This window comes from Dendrobates tinctorius, unplaced genomic scaffold (genome assembly GCF_039654945.1).
Source record: "Dendrobates tinctorius isolate UK_male_01 unplaced genomic scaffold, ASM3965494v1 ptg000056l, whole genome shotgun sequence".
Taxonomy (NCBI): domain Eukaryota; kingdom Metazoa; phylum Chordata; class Amphibia; order Anura; family Dendrobatidae; genus Dendrobates; species Dendrobates tinctorius.
Window position 1 is genome coordinate 21,775,403 of NW_027361724.1, and position 21,326 is coordinate 21,796,728.

A 21,326-nucleotide genomic window follows, 5' to 3' on the forward strand; every position below is an offset into this window, starting at 1 on the left:
ATTCCCTATGGGAATCAAAAACCGCAGTGCAGACGGTGCGGAATTTTCCGCGCGGATTATCTGCAGTTTTCAATCCGCAGAAAGAATTGACATGTCAATTCTTTCTGCGGATTCTCCTGCGGTTTGCCATCTCCTCTATTGAGGAGATGAAAAACCGCAGGACAAAACCGCAGAGCAATCCGCAGGTAAAACCGCAGGTCTTTTGACCTGCGGTTTCACCTGCGGATTTTACAAAATCCGCGCGGATGAATCCGCACCTAATCCGCAGCGTGTGCACACAGCCTTACCCTAACAGGAAAATGGAGATAAATACTTTTTTTTTAGTTTTATTATTTTTCCCTAACTAAGGGGGTGATAACGGGGGGTTTGACTTACTATTTATGGCGGTTTTTATGTTTGGCGACTGTCACACGCTAAAAGACGCTTTTTATTGTAAAATAGTTTTTGCATCACCACATTTTGAGAGCTATAATTTTTCCGTCTTTTGACCCACTGAGTCATGTGAGGTCTTATTTTTTGCGGGACGAGTTGACGTTTTTATTGGTACCATTTTCGGGCACGTGAAATTTTTTGATCGCTTTTTATTCCGATTTTTGGGACGCAGAATGAAGAAAAACCAGCGTTTCATGAATTTCTTTTGGGGGGGTGCGTTTACACCGTTCCACGTGCGGTAAAATTGATAAAGCGGTTTTATTCTTCGGGTCAGTACGGTTACAGCGATACCTCATTTAGGTCGTTTTTTTATGTTTTTGTCGGTTTTATGCAATGAAAACTATTTTATATAAAAAATAATTATTTTTGCATCGCTTTATTCTGCGAGCTATAACTTTTTTATTTTTTCGCTGATGATGCTGTGTGGCAGCTCGTTTTTTGCGGGACAAGATGATGTTTTCAGCGGTACCATGGATATTTATATGCGTCTTTTTGATCGCGCGTTATTACACTTTTTGTTTGGCGGTATGATAATAAATCATTATTTTTTGCTTCGTTTTTTATTTTTATTTTTTAAGGGGTTCTCTAAAAGGGTTAACTAATGGGACAGTTTTATAGGGCGGGTCATTACGGACGCGGCGATACCTAATATGTGTACTTTTATTGTTTTTTTTTTTTATTATTTCCAAAAAATGGATTTATTGAGGGAATATTTTTTTTTTTTTTCTAATTTATTTGGCGATTTTTTTTAAATTTATTTTTACATATTTTTTAAATTTTTTTTTTACTTTATTACATAGTCCCAGGTGGGACATCACTGTCCTGTGACAGATCGCTGATCTGTCACATCACAGATCACTGTGACAGATCAGCAATCTGTCACAGGCATTGAAGAAGACTTCCTCTTGCCTGCGCTTTGCAGGCACTGAGGAAGCCAGCTTCCTCAGGTCCCCGAAGGCCCCCGTCGCCATCTTGGATCCGGGGGCCTGGAGGATAGGAGCCCCCGGCAGCAGCGCTGCACATTGCGCTGCCGTGGGGGGCTCAGGGAAGCACGGAGGGAGCCCCCTCCCTCCCGATGCTTCCCTTTAACTCCCGGTACACCGCGATCATGTTTGATCGCGGTGTGCAAGTGGTTAACGTGTCGGGGGCGGTCCGTGACCGCCCCTGACACATAGTGCCGGGTGTCAGCTGTGATAATCAGCTGACACCCGGCTGTGATCAGCGGTGCTCACCACGTGGGCGCCGCTGATCGCGGTAGACGTACTATCCCGTCCACAGTCATACGGGCCCGGGTACCGTGGACGGGATAGTATGTCGGATGTCAGGAAGGGGTTAAAATTGTTCATTTGTTGGATCCGTCAAAAAAACGGACGGGTGACATCCGTTGTCATCAGTACTAAAACGGATCCGCCATCCGTCCTTTTGGCGGATTTTGACTGATGCAAAAAACTGAAGTGTGAAAGAGGCCTAAGTAGCGACCCCCGACCCCTGCTATGTCGCTGGTGAGATCTGCCTGTGTGGCAGCTCACTAGCGACCACTTAGCGATGCACCAGCGATCCTGACCGGGTCATATCGCTGGTCGGGATCGCTGGTGCATCGCTAAATGTGACAGTACCTTAAGACTAGAAAGACTCTATGTACAGTAGTAATACTGAATAGATCTGCCATCATAAAGTGAACTGTATAGATGAGAAAATATCATGTAACAGTCGGTCTCATAGCTGTCACTAAGTAGAAAGTCTATCCTTATTTCTGACAGTGAACATAGTTCATTTCTTTATTTCATTGCAATGTTTAATGTGGAAATAATTTATTACAAATCATTGTAAGATAAGATTCACAGTGCAGGCACATTGGTGGAAATATAAGGACATTTACTACGGAGTCCATGGAAACTACTTCTTTTTCCCTTTCTTTGCTCCTTTCTTCTTCCCCTTATCTTTCCCTTTCTCTTCCTCTGCACCAGGCATCGTTTTGCTTCTCTTTTTTCCAAGCGGTGTCTTAGAATACCAAGTCTGTTACAGGGGCAGACAAGAAAGTCCAGTTATTCCTTAGCACTCTTGAGGATACTGGGGTCATTACTGACATAGGACTACTACGGGGGATGTAATACATTACACATAATTTCCTAGTAACACAGAAACAAATGAACAAACCAATATGTCTTTAATGTGAAGCTACATCATGGAACGAAGTAACCACACAGCCACCTTAAAGGGATTATATGATCATAAAATAACATATAATTTTAAAAGGTATATGTCAGCAAGTTTTTACAATATAATCCAAGAGCAGCATTAGGCAGGGGCTGAGACCCTGATTCCAGCAATGCGTCACTTGCTAGACTGTGTGCTGTGTCAATAAAATCAGTGTTTTATCAGCAGGAGATTATCACTAGATAACTACTTGTTTCATGTCTCCTAGTCCAATCCCGCCTCCATCACTTATAAGCAGCCAATCAGTGGTATGGGCAGGGTTATACAGGGCTCCGCATTCTGAGAACTTCTATATGTGCAGCAGAGAAAACAGTGATAGTATCAAAATTACAGTATGCAGACCGTTAAGTGACACATTGTCGGAATCAGTGTATCAGCACCTACATCATGCTGCTCTCAGATTACATATAAAAACCCTGGTGTCAGATTCCCCTTAAACTCACAAATACACACATGTATATGTATATATGTACAGTATATACATCTATATCTATATATATCTATTATAGTGTACGTACTATACTATATATATCATTTTTTATATTTTTCTATAGAAGAGTTTACTAACATATTCTAGATTTTACACTTAATATTGGATACACACAACAACAGGCTGATATGTCATTTTTTCTGCAGCTCCCTTGTCAGCTTTACTGTGCAGACTTGGATAGAACCAGCAGTAAACCCCTTTAATGACAAAAAGAGCTGTACTCCAACACTGGAGATTGGATTGTTGACAGTTTACTAACTTGCATTTGTTACAGCAGACATAAATCAGACACAACTTGCTTTACTGTCTATACTGACAATTAATGAAATACAGTATGTCTTCAATATGGCCGCCACCTGAAAAGTATACATATTTTGGGTTTTTGTCTTTTTCATTACCCACACAGCCACACATTAGACTAATATTATCCAAATTCGCCAATATCGGTGGCCTCAGCCAACTTTCCACTGACAGATGATGTCGGGAGATAAGGTTCCGGCATATCTGATTTTGTAGTGGCGATTCTTTTGTTCTCGGAATATGAGCTGCTGCCAGACTCTTCTGTCTTGTAGAGAATACAGGAGCGATCCTCTGTATTAAGGAGAGACAGCTGCCGTCCAAAACGCTCGGCCAAAGCATCTTTCGGCCGACAGCTATCTATTGTGTATGGGGCCCCTTAGGAACACTGACCTTGAAAGCCTCCTCTTCTTCTTTGTACACTGGCTCTTGCCTGGACAATGAACCCAGAAATTCTGTTGCTGCCAGTGGTTTCTGAGAAAGCTGCCTTAGTCTTCTGTCATTGAGCACCGTGTCCACGGCTTGCACCATATGACCTGGGGTAAATCCATCTGTGATCTTAGCCAGCGCGCTGTAATTCAGAGATGTTGTACTTTCTACTCGAATTGAGATCAGCTGCTTCCACAGAACTGGAAGGAATGATGCATACGACACAAATTATATTACATACAGCAAAGTTCAGGGACTAACTGGGGGAACACTCATAAATATGATTGTACGGGACTGATAGGGTTAAATATGATTGTACGGGATTGATAGGGTTAATGTCATACTTCATTGATCACATTAGGTTGCTTATCTAAATTGTAGATTTTGCAGCTTGTGCCCAAATATACAGGACTGGCACAGGGGCAATAGAAGTTGTGCTGCTATTGGGCACTCGGGCAAACAAGGGGCACTAACTAATCAACTTTCTAATCCGCTATGCCCTTGATATCACCAGTTGTTGCCTGAGAACTATGAAGTTAATTTAAAATGAAGGCCCAAAAGTATAAAAGCTCAGGCACCAAATAATATCCTTTAACTCCTCCCATGAGGATCCATAAAATAATCAGAGATTACACATAAAACTTATTTGATTCTCCTTCATTCCAAAATCAGTGATTGCGGTATACCAGCTTTCCTCAATGTATGAAATAGACAGAGGTGTAACCATAATAGGTGCAGGGGTTGCAATTGCACCGGGGTGCTGGAGCCTAAGGGGCCCCAAAAGGCCCCTTTGGCCCATATGAAAAGACCATTAGTCTTAAAGGCTTGCAGTAATTAGGGGCCCCATTGGAGATTTTGCATTGGGGCTCACAAGATTCAAGTTACGCCACTGGTAATTGAGTAACACATCAAGGTTACTGGGTAGAATTGGTAGCTCTCAGGGGCCCTGACCATTTGACCATGTGAGGCCCAGCTGTTTTTGTTGGTAGCCCTGTGTATAAATATGGCATCCCGTCTCACCCAGGCGTGCTGCATAGTCTGGCCGTGGCACCAGAATTATTTTCTTGTACACTTTACTCAGAGGTTTGACTTCGGCATCAAATGGTCGCTGACTGGTTCCTACGACAAGGATTCGATCTTCTGATTTAATGGATTTTAAGAGTTTAGGGAGATCCTTCTTCAAACGTTTGGGATCTAACTGTTATCGACAAAAGACAAAGATGGCTGCAATTAAAACATAAAGAAACTATAAATCATGTATTACATATATTACCATATTTATACTATATGAATGTGATAAATCAGTATTATACTGTGTCTCCTAGTATTAATGTTTCTATGGATCTCTTACAGCTCCAGGATCACTTGCTATCATGTAATCGTATAGGATGGATGATGCACGCCTTCTATAGTATTAATAATGGACACCAGGTGGCAGTAAATCAATGAAGCATAAACGTTATAGTGGAATTTTACTGGACAAAGATGCTGTATTTTACTCACTGTCCTAGTGCAGATGGTAACACAGTGTTAGTTTATATACCCGATTCTATAACAGAGTGCAGTATGAATAAAAAATTAGAGTCAGTGGAACTTCATAAGAAATACTAAAATAAATGGAATTGACCTAACCCACGATGTTCAGTTTTCCATCAGTACAAATCCTTTGCAATGATTAATACTACAATGTGCCAATTGCCTCTTCACAGAGGAAGAGCACTAGAGCTCTGTAGCGCCACCTGTTGGAAGTCGCGATCCTAAAAGTCAGTATTGACCCTTTAACGAGTCTTGCAATATAAGATAAGGTACCGCTACACTTTAGCGATGCACCAGCGATCCCGACAACGATATGGATCGCTGGTGCATCGCTAAGTGGTCGCTAGTGAGCTGCCACACAGGCAGATCTCACCAGCGACATGGCAGAGGTCGGGGGTCGCTACTTACCTGTCAGACGCGGCGATCCAGATGTCCTCCGCCCGCCTCAACACGTCGCTCGTCGGCGCCACAGGAAGCCCAGCAGGAAGTGGCTGATGAGAAATGATCCAGGACCTTCTCGCGCGACTAGCGATGAGCAGCGGGGGAGCCGGTCGGAGGTAAGTTTAAGACATAGCGATATCGCTAGCAATATCGCTGCTGCGTCACAAAATCGGTGACGTTACAGCGATATTGCTAGCGATATCGCTATGTGTACCTGGGGCTTTAGGATAAAAGCCAAATCAGAATCTCAGGTTGCAGACACAATGTTTCGGGGTATTGCCCCTCTTCAATGAAAAGTATGACAACTGATTTGGCTAGGTGAGAGGCTAAAGGGCCCGTCACACTAAGCGATATCGCTATGTCTGATACTTACCTCCGACCGGCTCCCCCGCTGGTTATCGCCGATCGCGCGAGAATGGCCTGGACCGTTTATCGTCGTCAGCTTCCTGCTGTGGCGACGAGCGACGCATGGACGCGGGCGGGAGGACATCTGGATCGCCGCGTCTGACAGGTAAGTAGCGACCTCCGACCCCTGCGATGTCGCTGGTGAGATCTGCCTGTGTGGCAGCTCACTAGCGACCACTTAGCGATGTACCAGCGATCCCGACTGGGTCATATCGCTGGTCGGGATCGCTGGTGCATCGCTAAGTGTGACAGTACCTTGAGACTGGGGTCTGAGGGGTAACATTTCTCCTTGAAGGACAGTGACATATTGGCCCTGGCATGCCAATGTAATACTACAAGGGGCGCTTTGTAGAGATCATTCACCTGTTTCTCTGTCTTTGGTACCTTCTTATAAAACATCTTCTCTGCCTCTTCGATCCAGATGATTGACGGCTGCAGCTGACGGGCCACCTGTAATGTATTTTACAGTAATCTGAAATTCTATCTCCATCATTCTTTACAGTAAAACACATACGCTATGGAAGGGCACTGCAGTCAATTCTCATCAATACGTTTTTAACATTTGTGTATTCCATTTGCTTCTCTAAACCCAATTTAAAAATGGAACCTTTTTTAACATCTTATTCAAATGTTTGCACAAGCTGTAACTCCTGATTAGTTTGATTCATGTACTGAAAAGAAATGCATACATTGCGGTCTCATATAAATAAACATGTGCATATATCAATTTCTTTGGTACATTTTTCCATCTGCAGTTCCCTATAATCACCACTAGAGGATGTCCTTCCATCACCACTACACAGACCCACATGTGTCTTCTTTACAGCACCTGCACAGCATGAGCGTGAGCGCACACTTCAGAATAACCTATATATGCTGAAAAAAGAAGAAAAATGCACCCGGACATTGCACATATGCTGACACTATGTTCTAAAATTATAGTCTGTGATTTACAGTACTTAAACTAATAGTTACGTCAATGACTTATAAGTTCGCATCTACAACGTCATTGCAATAGTTCAACATGTAAAGTGGCCCCTGCCAATCCTTCCATTATATGTAACGGAACCATTTTCAGTGTTGCTCCCTCAAAATAGCTGGTAATAGATGCATTACTTGTAGAAAGGATTCACCCAAATCAGACTTTTTCTTGTATTTATAGCAGTGATCGATCACAATGAGTCTCATTAGATATGTTTTTTTTAAACTGATCAGCCAATAAAGGACTGAGCTTCATGAATTTCAAGAGTTAAGCTTCGTGATTTTTCCAAAAGTTTTGATGGCTTTTTTTTTAAATTGATATAAGTTGTATATAATGGGCTTTGTTGTGGCATTTTCCAAATCTTGTATAAAACCCTGTAGGAAAAATGCCAAAAGAAATGCTATAACCAGAGAATGTTGAATGAAGCGCTGCAGAAAATATTTTATAAGTGGTCAGTGATCACCCACGGTGGGGTTAAAAAAAAATTAGAATAAAAATCATTAAAGTATTTTGAAATCTAAATAAAAAAATTAAAAAATAATTTCCCATAAAATATTATGGCAAAAAAAATTAAAGCTACAAATATTTGGAAATGCTCTACCTGTGTATGGTGTAAAAAATGATAATCAATGGCGTACATGCTGCCACCCATAAAAAAATAGAATAAAAACTTGAATAAATCTCAAAATAGTTCAAATAAAACCAGACGCCATGTGTGTCTTAGAATATGGTGACACAAATACTAAGGATTTAAAAAAAAAAAAAAAAAAGAATAATGCTATTGTGAAAAAATCTTAAAACATAAAACAACCTGTAAATTTGGTATTTTTATAATGCTGTAATTTACCACAGAAAAAAGTTAAAAAGTTTGCACATGTAGACATGGCAAGATTTCCTCATTTTACTTTGCAAAACTGTTCAAACCTCATCAGAAAAGTAATTATATGTGTAGAGCAGTCGAGCCCCTTGTTTGGTATCTGAAAAGGCCCAAAGGGCCATCTGACACCGCAGAGTAAACTAGCATTTTAAATGGCACCTGAAAGCTAAGGCCGTTTCTGGTGAAAAGATGTTACAGTACTTATAACCTGTCTATAGGATAGGTGAAAAGACGTCATAACCTATCTACACGGTAGGTGAAAAGACGTTATTGACTATCTACAGGACAGGTGATAACTTATAGATCAGTTGCTGTTCAATTGCTGCTGACACCCCCACCGATTGGCATAATAGGGGACTTTTATCTCCGGTTTGAATGGCGCATCGGGGTGCCTTCTTGACTGCTGCTCCAATCATCCTCCATGGGTACTGCCATAAATATCTGAGAGCACCGCTTGGTAGTCCTACAGAGAATAAATCGGTGCACAGCCAGGCACATGCACTGCGGTTTAATTCTAAAACGATAAAAGTGCCCCGTTCAGCTGATTGAGGGGGGCCCAGTGGTTGGGACCCCTCCAATTTATAAATTATCATTTGTAGAGTTGAGTGGATTCAGTTGCGACAGAATTTTCTAAAAGATTAGGTTAGCAAGGAATAAATTTGTCACGAGTCTCAATATTGTAAAAGTTCGGACTACCTGAAAAAGATGTATAGAAGGTTAAAGGGATGGTCGAAAACGAACATTTATTTTAATACTAAATGTCTATTTAATGTCTCGTTTCTACTATACTTTGATTAAAAATTCCCTATCATTCCCTCACCACACTATAGGAACTACTTTTTTTTGTTGCCTTCTTGTTTGATGGCACTTTGTATGAGAACTAATGCTGCATGCTGGGATACTCAAGCGAGATGTCATCAGCCCAAAATGAAGTGTCAATAGGGGCCAATTCAGGGGCTTGGCTAGTCCCTGCTCTGCTGAGCATGTGTCAGTTGTCAATTTCTGCATAAGCTCAGTAGGATCTTGTCACTGTGCAATTTTTTCTAGTGCACAGTGACAGTGCACTCCTTTGCCAACTCTGATGAGAAGTGGCAAGCTGGCAAGAGAGCACACAGTGACTCTGCATTGTAAGGAGAAAACCTGGTGGTTATAGACCAAACTAAGCCTTGTTCCCACAAGTGATTACAAAAACCACAGTGTAAAAAACAGACTCAAATGCAGAGAAAAAAAGCACAAGTAACCTAATTTACCTAATAGATGCAGGAAATCTGCAACATATAAAAACCCACCAAATACTCAACATGGGAAATTTACCTAACACTCTCCTAGGACTGTACATGACCTCTTTTGAGCTCTCTAATGAAAACACTGTCTTAGTAATATACAAGTGACCTCAATCTCAACCTACCTGCCTGGGGAAAACTGATGGTAATACATAGTAGTATCTGGGTGGCATGTAGAGGTTTAATATTTGGCTATTAGAACAATGTGGTGTGAAAAAAAAAAGTATGCCTTTTCTACATCACGCACACATTGTGAGGTAGACAGCTGTGCTTAAATTTCTGGAATGTAGAGATTTCCTTTGTCTTAAAAAATATTATGAATTGTCCGTCTCACAATCAAGGAAGCACATGTGCACAAGCCTTGGTTTCAGAATTTTTCTTTAGTTGCCAAATTAGGAAGAAATGGTATTAAACTGACCTCCTTGTTTGCAGTGTGTGAAGAATGAAACAATGCTTACTAAGATGCTTTTAATGGAGTGTTTGAGATTAATGCTCAGTCACACTGACTATGCAGGTTCTGCACCTTTCTGTCACTTGAATATTTGTATTATTATTCACAGACTGAATACCACTCCTATTTTCAGTGTCCCTCAGCACTGCAGCAGTACACCATAATCAGGCCTTTTTTCTTTTCCTATGGATAAAAATCTGTGCCCTCTGACTTTTGACCCTTAGGCTATAAAATCCTAGAATGGTGCTGCCTCTGCTTGGCAGGACCTCATTTTCATAGAGGCTGCGATAATCCCCTAGATTTGTTGAGCTATACTGTGTGATGTGGCAGTTGTAAGGCATTATTAGAAAGCCCGTCAGTCCGCGTCTGATGTCATTAGTTTGCTCTCTTGCTTCAACAGTGTGTGAAAGAAATTAGGGGAATTTAATTTTTTGTGATCTTCGCAAATCAAATCTCATATTGTTTAAATTTGAAGGCGTCAATAAGTTTCTAGAAAATCGATTTGAAGTTGTTTTATACATAGATGATAACTTCTTTTCAGTGGACAACCCCTTTAAATGAGGTCTGGACTCAGAAACTTGTAGGAAAATCCTGCTCTGAATGCAGTCGTAGTGTATAATAGAATTACAAGGTTTTCAAAAATCTGCTATGGAATGTCAAAGTAAAATGCATGAAAACTGTAATTGTGGGTTTAGTGTTTCTTTTAATTAAATTTCCTTCCCTGTATACATAAAAGCAGCATAATCAGATTTACTCTAAGGAATGGAGCAGAGATAAGCCGCTTTTTGTAATCATTGTAGCCATGGGTATGAGCAAAGTAACAATGGGTGACAGGTACATAATTCACGTCATTTGTATTTTGTTTTATTATTTTATATAGTTTTTAGTTTTAATTATATTCTAAGCACATCTGACTAAAAGAGAAGCTCCAGATGTTGAAAATAAAGGATGATAAGGATTTTTTGCATGCATAAGGTGTATTCTTTGGTTTTATTTGGTTATGGGTGAGCTGAGAAAATGTGCCAAAGTAAAGCTCTGGCTTTTTATGAACTTTTCAAAATGGACACATCAGAATGAACACCCCTTCACTTTTGATGTTACCGTAGACTGCATTATACGGCATCAATACCAACACTTAACTTGTTGCTTTTGATGTCTTGGAGATCATAAAACTAAGGGTTTATTTAGATGTCCATGCAAATCGGTCCAAGCACGTACTAACTGTAGGTCTCTCGTCTCGAGCGTGACAGCCTCATAGAAATACATGAAGCTATAATACTCAGGTCGGGAGACACACGCCCAGTCTGTGCATTACAGTCCGTATTTGGACTAAGATTACGGGAGTAGAAGAGGCATAGAACTGTAATAGAATCGTAGAATGTTAGAGTTGGAAGGGATCTCCAAGGTCATCGTGTCCAACCCCCTGCTCAATGCAGTATTCACTAAATCATCCCAGGCAGATGTCTGTCCAGCCTCTGTTTGAAGACTTCCATTGAAGGATAACTCACCGCATCTCTTATTGGTCACCCTCACTGATAACTTAGTGGCAGGGTCATTTCATATTAGAGACTGGTGGGTTCCAGCTCATGGACATTTAAGTCGTTTTTAAGAAACATGTTGGGTGTTCTAAGATGTAGTTCTCCTCTAACAGTGCATTTAGTGAATGCAAACAACCTCATTCAGAGAGCAGGACAGGTTCTGGTCACATATCCATGATTTTCAAGGATAGAACAAGTACCCATTATAATCTATGGCCATGTTCACTTGTCTGTTTTCTTTTGCTTGGCGATTGTCCACATACAGAAGAGTTTTATCTGATTAGTGGATCAAACGCACATATTCAAGTGAATGAGTCTGTGAATAAAAGGAAAGAAACACATGCCATCCATGTGTCATCTGAGTAATTTTTTACTGTTTACTGGACAGGAGAAGCTTTATTTTTGCATTCGAGAAAAACACATGACCCACTATTGGTAACATACGGATCAAGTATTTATGAAATTTGGATCCAGCACATTAATGAAAAATAGCCAATTTGTTTTTTTAAGTAAAAAAGAAACAGACATCTGAATGAGACCTAACAATGTTCAAGAATGACCAAGCTAGAAAGAAGTGGAAAAATAGTATTAGGCTGTGTGCCCACGATGAGTATTTGATGCATTTTCCATGTTGCAGATTTTCTCCAGCATTTCTGCACCTATTAGATATTAATTAGTTTATTTGCATTTTTTTATTTCTCTTTTTACAGCATTTAAAAAAAAAAATGCTTTTAGAGTGTTGCAACAGAAATACACTAAACACGCATATACGTTTTTTATCTGCAGATTCTCTGCATCTAATGCAATTCTATGTGTAAAATCCAAGCATAAAGCTCAACGAAGAAAAAGAAATTAACGTATTGTGGCTTTGAAACACGCACCACAGCTCAGTTTTCTCAGCGTAAAAAAAAGCACAGTGTGCATGACATTTCCATAAATCCCATCAAATTTGCCATAATTGTAAGACACTGTTTTTTTCTCACCTAAAACATATATTGTCAATAACGCACCAAAAACTCATCTTGGGAACTTAACCTTATTGTTCCAAAAAGAGAATTCAGCTACGAGGTCAAACCAATTTTTTGTCTATAATAAAGTTGTTCAAGCCACAAAAAATTGCTGTTAGATTTTATGTTAATGCCCTTATCTGATATTCTTTAATGTCTGAGTTTCTAGGCGTTTCCCACTGAAATCTGTGATATGTTGTCTTTCACAGGTTTACTATTTATCCATCTTCATCCAGCTTTACTTTCTTCTTCTACGAGCAGTGTGTACTTTTTTCTGTCAGAAAAATATTGTTTTCTCTGCCACCAGCCATAAACCTGTGATGTCACCGTGCCCTTGATTGCAGCTCTTTGCTCTGTTCCTTGCTGGCAGATAATAAATCAGGAACAGTATTTGCTGATGATGTAGTGCACAGCTGTTCTGGGTCTACGATTGGTTAATTAATTATCCGAAAATATTACAGTTGGCAAAACTGACCCTTGAATAAATATCTCCCTCACATTCTGGAATCTTCCCTGAAATAACTCCAAGATGTCACAGCATCTCCCTCCTCCTCATTCACATCACTACACATGCTCACTGCCTAATGCTCACTGCTGATTGACAATAATCTCCCAGAAAATAACGGTATTATGTTTTTCCAAATCTAAAATATTTGTTAGCTAAGTGATTTCACGTTGGATGGTCATATATGAATGCAGAGGGCATAAAGGGCTCTTCTGCTTAGGTTGAGAAAAAATAGGATCTGTCGCCAAAAAATTAAAGTTTTTGGGCCAAGAAAATTCACAAAAAGTTGGGACACTGGGTAAAATGTAATGAATACAAGAATGTAATGATTTGGAAATCTTTTATAGCCCTAATTTGTTCACAACAGAACACAGAACACAGATCAGAAGCTGTAAATTAGACATATTTTGACTTCATTCGAAAAAATTAGCTAGTTTAGAAATTGATGGCAGCAATATATCTCAAAAAAGTTAGGTCACGACATAAAAAGGCTGGAAAAATAATTGATGCTAATATTAATAAACAAATGGAGGGTGCATAAAAAGAGCATGTTAGGGAGGAAGACTCTGTTGAGCAGCGAGGATCCTACATCAGAAAAGATTGGCACAAAATTAATCTCCCAAAACTCCAGAAATTGGTCATCACACTACCCAAAAATTTAGACTGTTGTAGACATATCCCTGTCCCAACTCTTTTGAGATGAGTTGCTAACATTGATTCCTAAATTAGTTATTTTTTTCAAATAAAATGGAAAAATGTCTAACATTCTGATGTGTGCTTTTTTTGTTCTGCTGTGAATAAATTATGGTTGCAAGAGGTTTCCAAATCATTACATTCTTGAATTCCTTACATTTTACACAGAGACCCAGCATTTTTTTGGAACTGAGGTTGTAGTATGATCGCTCTTATAGGATCATCAGCAATCACGAAAAGAAGGGTGCAGTCTCCCTCATTTTAATGGTGTGGATTTCATGTCTGTGCATTAGTGCCCGATTCAATGTGCGTTAGCTCTGATCTCACTGCAGAGCTGTGGTTGGTTATGAGAGCAGACTGTCAGTCATTACATGGCTCACACTGGTAACACCTTCTTTTCTTTAAAATAATGTCTGGAGTCAGATTCTCTGGGAGATCTATGTCCAGCCCATAGATCTTAACAACTCATTTCCATATGAGAAAAACATGGAATAAGACATTGTATCCCTAATATCAAGGTAGAAAAATAGTCAGAATTGAGAGTCCTCAGTGGTTGATACCTTTTAACTCCTTCACTACCAAGGATGGTTTGCACGTTAACTCCCGGGCCAATTTTTACAATTCTGACCACTGTCCGTTTATGAGGCCATAACTCTGGAACGCTTCCATGGATCCTGGTGATTCTGACATTGTTTTCTTGTCACATATTGTACTTCATGTTAGTGGTAAAATTTCATTCATATGACTTGCATTTATTTGTGAAAAAAAATGGAAATTTGGCAAAAATTTTGAAAATTTCGCAATTTTTCAACTTTGAATTTTTATGCCCTTAAATCACAGAGATGTGGCAGACAAAAAACTTAATAAGTAACATTTCCCACATGTTTACTTTACATCAGCACAATTTTGGAACCAAAATTTTTTTTTGTTAGGAAGTTATAATGGTTAAAAGTTGACCAGCGATTTCTCATTTTTGCAACACCATTTTATTTTTACGGACCACATCACATTTGAAGCCTCTTTGAGGGGTCTATATGATAGAAAATACCCAAAAGTGACACCATTCTAAAAACTGCACCCCTTAAGGTGCTCAAAATCACATTCAAGGAGTTTATTAACCCTTCAGGTGCGTCACAGGAATTTTTTGAATATTTAAAAAAAATGAACATTTAACTTTTTTTCACAAAAAAAATACTTCAGGTTCAATTTTTTTTATTTTACCAAGGGTAACAGGAGAAATTGGACTGCAAAAATTATTGTACAATTTGTCCTGAGTACGCTGATACCTGATATGTGGGGGGAACCACTGTTTCGGCGCATGGCAGAGCTCAGAAGGGAAGGAGTGCCGTTTGACTTTTACAATGCAAAATTGGCTGGAATTCAGATCGGACGCCATGTCACGTTTGGAGAGCCCCTGATGTACCTAAACAGTGGAAACCCCCCACAAGTGACCCCATTTTGGAAACTAGACCACCCCAAGGAACTTATCTAGATATGTGGTGAGAACTTTGAACCCACCAGGGCTTCACAGAAGTTTATAACGAACAGCGGTACATTAAAAAAAACATATTTTTTCCACAAAATGATCGTTTCACCCCCAATTTTTATTTTCCCAAGGGTAACAGGACCCTAAAAGTTATTGTGCAATTTGTCCTGAGTACACTGATACCCCATGTGTGGGTGTAAATGACTATTTGGGCGCATGGCAGAGCTCGGAAGGGAAGCAGCGCCATTTGACTTTTTTGGCTGGAATTGAGATCGGACATCATGTCGCGTTTGGAAAGCCCCTGATGTACCAAAACAGTGGAATCCCCCCACAAATGACACCATTTTGGAAACTATACCCCCCAAGGAACTTATCTAGATGTGTGGTGAGAACATTGAACCCCCAAGTGCTTCACAGAAGTTCATAACGCCCAGGCGTGAAAATAAAAAAATCTTATTTTTTTTCCACAAAAATGATATTTTTGCCCCCAATTTTTTATTTTCCTAAGGGCAACAGAAGAAATAGGACCCCAAAAGTTGTTTTGCAAATTGTCCTGAGTAGGCTGATACCCCATATGAGGGGGTAAAACACTGTTTGGGTGCATGGCAGAGCTTGGAAGGGAAGGAGCACCATTTGACTTTTTCAACGCAGAATTGGCTGGAATTGAGATCAGATGCCATGTTGCGTTTGGAGAGCCACTGATGTGCCCAAACAGTTGAAACCCCCAATTCTAACTCCAACCCTAACCCCAACACACCCCTAGCCCTAACCCTAGCCCTAACCCTAACCCTAGCCCTAGCCCTAACCCTAGCCCTAGCCCTAATGGGAAAATGGAAATAAATACATTTTTTAAATTTTATTATTTTTCCCTAACTAAGGGGGTGATAACGGGGGGTTTGATTTACTATTTATGGCGGTATTTATGTTTGGCGGCTGTCACACGCTAAAAGACGCTTTTTATTGTAAAAATAGTTTTTGCATCACCACATATTGAGAGCTATAATTTTTCCATATTTTGACCCACCGAGTCATGTGAGGTCTTACTTTTTGCGAGACGAATTGACGTTTTTATTGGTACCATGTTCGGGCATGTGACATTTTTTGATCGCTTTTTATTTCGTTTTTTGGGACGTAGAATTTACAAAAACCAGCGTTTCATGAATTTCCATGCCATTCCACGTGCGATAAAATTGATAAAGCGGTTTTCTTCTTCAGGTCAGTACGGTTACAGCGATACCTCATTTATGTCTTTTTTTTATGTTTTGGCGCTTTTATGCAATGAAAACAATTTTATATAAAAAATAATTATTTTTGCATCGCTTTATTCTGCGAGCTATAACTTTTTTATTTTTTCGCTGATGATGCTGTGTGGTGGCTCGTTTTTTGCGGGACAAGGTGACATTTTCAGCAATACCATGGATATTTATATGCGTCTTTTTGATCGCGCGTTATTACACTTTTTGTTTGGCGGTATGATAATAAATCATTATTTTTTGCTTCGTTTTTATTTTTATTTTTTAAGGGGTTCGCTTAAGGGGTTAACTAATGGGACAGTTTTATAGGGCGGGTTGTTACGGATGTGGCGATTCCAAATATGTGTACTTTTATTGCTTTTTTTTTTATTTCCAAAAAATGAATTTATTGGGGAATATTTTTTTTTTTTAAATTTATTTAGCGATTTTTTTAAAATTATTTTTACACTTTTTTTTTTTTTTACTTTATCACAATGTTCCAGGGGGGACATAACTGTCATGTGACAGATCGCTGATCTGTCACATCACAAACTGCTGTGACAGATCAGCGATCTGTCACAGGCACTGCTGCAGGCTTCCTCATGCCTGCGCTCTGCGGGCAGTGAGGAAGCTAGCTTCCTGCAGGCCCCCGGAGGTCCCCGCCACCATATTGGATCCGGGGACCTGCAGGAAAGGAGCCCCCCGCAGCAGCGGTGCACATTGCGCTGCCGTGGGGGGCTCAAGGAAGCACGGAGGGAGCCCCCTCCCTGCCGATGCTTCCCTTTAACCCCCGGTACACCGCGATCGTGTTTGATCGTGGTGTACAAGGAGTTAACGTGTCGGGGGCGGTCCGTGACCGCCCCTGACACATTGTGCCGGGTGTCAGCTATGATAATTAGCTGACACCCGGCCGCGATAAGCGGCGCTCACCACGTGGGCGCCGCTTATCGCTGTGACATAATATTCCGTCCATGGTAATTAGGGCCCAGGGCACATGGACGGAATATTATGTCCAATGAAGGAAAGGGGTTAATGGCTAACTGAAAAGATGGTAACACATTGCAAGCTTTCTGCTTCACGTCACTTGTCTTATCTATTGCATTTTTTCTGTGCTGTGTTGTGTATAAATATGTGATTCTTCAGATTTTGTATTAGTCTAGCCTGATGAAGAGACCTGAGTAGTCTCGAAAGCTTGCAATGTGTTACCATCTTTTCAGTTAGCTATTAAAAGGTATCAACCACTGAGGACTCTCAATTCTGAATATTTTTCTATCGACTGGCTAACACGGTACAAAGATATACATCTTTCCTGTATTAATATCAAGGTATTATTTTATTCAACTTTCCATGACCTACGTGCCCATATAGACGGCTTAAGCGGATTAATCATAATGGCAAATTCCCTTTAAAACTATAGTAACCATTTAAAAGTGGCCCATACAAGTCTGTTATTGCGTCTTTTATTTGCACTACAACCGGTCTGTCCATGAATACTTGCCTTAAGCACCATATGCAGCATCATCTGCAGTCCACTCTTGCCTGGATACTTCCCAGAAATGTTAGATGGTGATAGGTTAAAAAGGTTTGCTCCAGTTTCATTGCATATTGCATTCACCAACATCTTTTTTCCCACCCCAGCTGGTCCTGCCAGAAGAAGGGCTTTTATCTGTGGAGCCTTCTCATGGACAGATTCACATCCTGTATAACAAAAATGAAAAGTTACAGCCCGTAGAATCCAAAAATGATAACTACATAATAAGCAGTGAAATATTTGTTTTTACAAATTCCAGGAGAGATTCAGTGGCGACTTGTCCAGGACTATTACTTCAATTCATAATAGGGGATTTTTCATTGTGCTACGGCTGGTTTCACATTAGCGTTTTTTTGCGCAGCGCATCGTGCGCGTCCATGCACATGCATCTTGAATACCTATGTTTAACATGGCGTGCGCATGGTCTTGCGTTTGCATGTGTCTGTATGCGGTTTTGTGCGCATGCGATTTTTTGTTGTGTGCGCTTAGGCGCTTTTGTCGTGTGCGCTTAGGCGCTTAGGCGTAAAAAACCCCGCATGGACATGCGTTTGTCTGCATTTTCGTGCGCATGCATTTTTGGCATAAATATGTATAGACATTGGTTTTAACCCCTAGAGAACGAATGCGCATAAAAAATGCAAACGCATGCTAAACCGCATGATGTGTTTTTTGCATGCATTTGTATTGTGCACGATGCGCAAAAAAAGCTAATGTGAAATTAGCCTAACGTATGCAGAACAGTTTGACGAGGTAATGACATTGCACAACCTGGCCCATTTCAGTATAATCCAATAGACAGTAACAACCAGATTGGCAACAAACAGTTTTATGTTGTATGATGATGATACAAGGTTACAGACTTGATACCTAAAAACATGGTCGGTGCAAACAATATTCCCATATTAAACCTTGATGTCTACTAGATAATCACTTAATGCTATGTGATAAGTGCTAAGCATGTTCTCATTATCAGAGACCTCATTGTAATAGTGATACATCTATAAGGCTGTGCTCATAAGTTGCAGCCAAATTGAATTTTGTTCTTCAAAAATTGCTACAAAAATATTGCAGTTTTGTAAAATTGTGGCAAAAAAAAAAACCCCTTCAAAAAAGAAAAAAAGTGGTTTTATGCAACTTCCAGATGAACCAATAAGCTATGAAGCTTTTCCAAGGGACGTTCATTCTTGACTATCATGCCATCTAAACTAGCCAGCAATCTCCCCATGAACAAGCAAGACACTTACTCATCAAATGCAATGGTTTTTACACTTGTTATTGTTCTTGGCAGCACATTGTCCTGTGTAAACAGTGCTAGCGAAAACAATATTCTGAGCGCGCAGAACCAATTGAATTAGTGACTACTCTATGACATTGAAGTGCAGTTGGACGATCTAAAAAGCCCATTAAACGACCACTGAATGGCTTCCATGTAGCTGATCGGCAGTTGTGTAATAGTCGCTTTTAAGGGTGGTTTCACATTAGCGCTTTTTAAGCGCACGCACGGCCGGGGGTAGCTCTGCCCCCGAGCCGGCTCTCTGCCCGGCGTGCCCGCCCCTTGCTTGTAGCACCGCCTCCTAGCGCACAGCGGCGCCTGCGATCGGCGCACCCTATCTTTAGCATAGGGTGCGCAGATCGTGCGCAGGCCGTGCGCTAGTTGCGCTTTGACCTGCGCTGCGCACCTTTGACGGTGCGCCGTGCGCGCCAAAATCAAACTTTTGGGATTTTGGCGCGCACGGCGCACCGTCAAAAGTGCGCAGCGCAGGTCAAAGCGCAACTAGCGCACGGCCTGCGCACGATCTGCGCACCCTATGCTAAAGATAGGGTGCGCCATTTGACTTTTTTGGCTGGAATTGAGATCGGACATCATGTTGCGTTTGGAAAGCCCCTGATGTACCAAAACAGTGGAATCCCCCCACAAATGACACCATTTTGGAAACTATACCCCCCAAGGAACTTATCTAGATGTGTGGTGAGAACATTGAACCCCAAGTGCTTCACAGAAGTTCATAACGCCCAGGCGTGAAAATAAAAATCTTATTTTTTTTCCACAAAAATGATATTTTTGCCCCCAATTTTTTATTTTCCTAAGGGCAACAGAAGAAATAGGACCCCAAAAGTTGTTTTGCAAATTGTCCTGAGTAGGCTGATACCCCATATGAGGGGGTAAAACACTGTTTGGGTGCATGGCAGAGCTTGGAAGGGAAGGAGCACCATTTGACTTTTTCAACGCAGAATTGGCTGGAATTGAGATCAGATGCCATGTTGCGTTTGGAGAGCCCCTGATGTGCCCAAACAGTTGAAACCCCCAATTCTAACTCCAACCCTAACCCCAACACACCCCTAGCCCTAACCCTAGCCCTAACACTAACCCTAGCCCTAGCCCTAACCCTAGCCCTAGCCCTAGCCCTAATGGGAAAATGGAAATAAATACATTTTTTAAATTTTATTATTTTTCCCTAACTAAGGGGGTGATAACGGGGGGTTTGATTTACTATTTATGGCGGTATTTATGTTTGGCGGCTGTCACACGCTAAAAGACGCTTTTTATTGTAAAAATAGTTTTTGCATCACCACATATTGAGAGCTATAATTTTTCCATATTTTGACCCACGGCGCACCGTCAAAAGTGCGCAGCGCAGGTCAAAGCGCAACTAGCGCACGGCCTGCGCACGATCTGCGCACCCTATGCTAAAGATAGGGTGCGCCGATCGCAGGCGCCGCTGTGCGCTAGGAGGCGGCGCTACAAGCAAGGGGCGGGCACGCCGGGCAGAGAGCCGGCTCGGGGGCGGAGCTACCCCCGGCCGTGCGTGCGCTTAAAAAGCGCTAATGTGAAACCACCCTTTCACGTGTAATCCAGGCATTGCTCTTTTTCTTTCTCGGTACTTAGCAAACAAGGTGATCAACTCCCACAATGTTCAGTCAGCATTTGCATTTGGTTTGTTATGTCTGATAATCATTAATGAGGCGTACCATGCAGGAATGGTACCTCAGTATAGGCATTTTCATGATGAGCGTCTACATCATTGTCTTGTTGTGACTGTATTACATGACAGCTAAGTCACATCTGCCTCTAGTTATAGAGAAACTTCCTTGTTCTACAGCTGGAATCACATCATCAAGTCCTGCTCCATGAGAAAAGATAAAATTCACCAAGACCTGACCTGGCCTTCACTGTCCTCCCCACACGCCTTGCACCAAGAAGGGAGTGACTGAGAGCAGCCATGTGTTTGCCATGAGCCTATTCTAGCTAGATTCTAATTATTCTGGGGTTATAACTTGGAACATTTTCTAAAAACAAAAATTAGAATTTTTGATATTTTGTTAATGCTTTTTCCATCAGATAATTTACGAGTGGAATATGAGCCAATTTATAGGTCAGATAATGACAAGCACTGGCTATGATGTTGGGCAGCTTAAGGAGTTTATATATACAGCTATGGCAAAAATTAAGAGACCACCACATCTAATCCCTGTCATGGGCAGCCCATTCTCCA

The 21,326-nt window shown here is 40.9% G+C and overlaps 1 protein-coding gene across 1 annotated transcript in view; it reads right to left on the reverse strand.

Moving 5' to 3' along the window:
- Positions 1 to 2,214: 2,214 nt before the first annotated feature.
- DRC11 (dynein regulatory complex subunit 11) overlaps positions 2,215 to 21,326 on the reverse strand; it is a 247,671-nt gene continuing 228,559 nt past the window's right edge. Inside the window, exons 15-19 of the mRNA XM_073577592.1 lie at positions 17,800 to 17,999; positions 6,611 to 6,697; positions 4,886 to 5,063; positions 3,830 to 4,065; positions 2,215 to 2,448 (exon numbers count right to left, since the gene is read on the reverse strand). Of these exons, the coding sequence (XP_073433693.1) occupies positions 2,329 to 2,448; positions 3,830 to 4,065; positions 4,886 to 5,063; positions 6,611 to 6,697; positions 17,800 to 17,999 (821 nt within the window). The 3' untranslated portion in view covers positions 2,215 to 2,328. The remainder of the gene's footprint in view (positions 2,449 to 3,829; positions 4,066 to 4,885; positions 5,064 to 6,610; positions 6,698 to 17,799; positions 18,000 to 21,326) is intronic.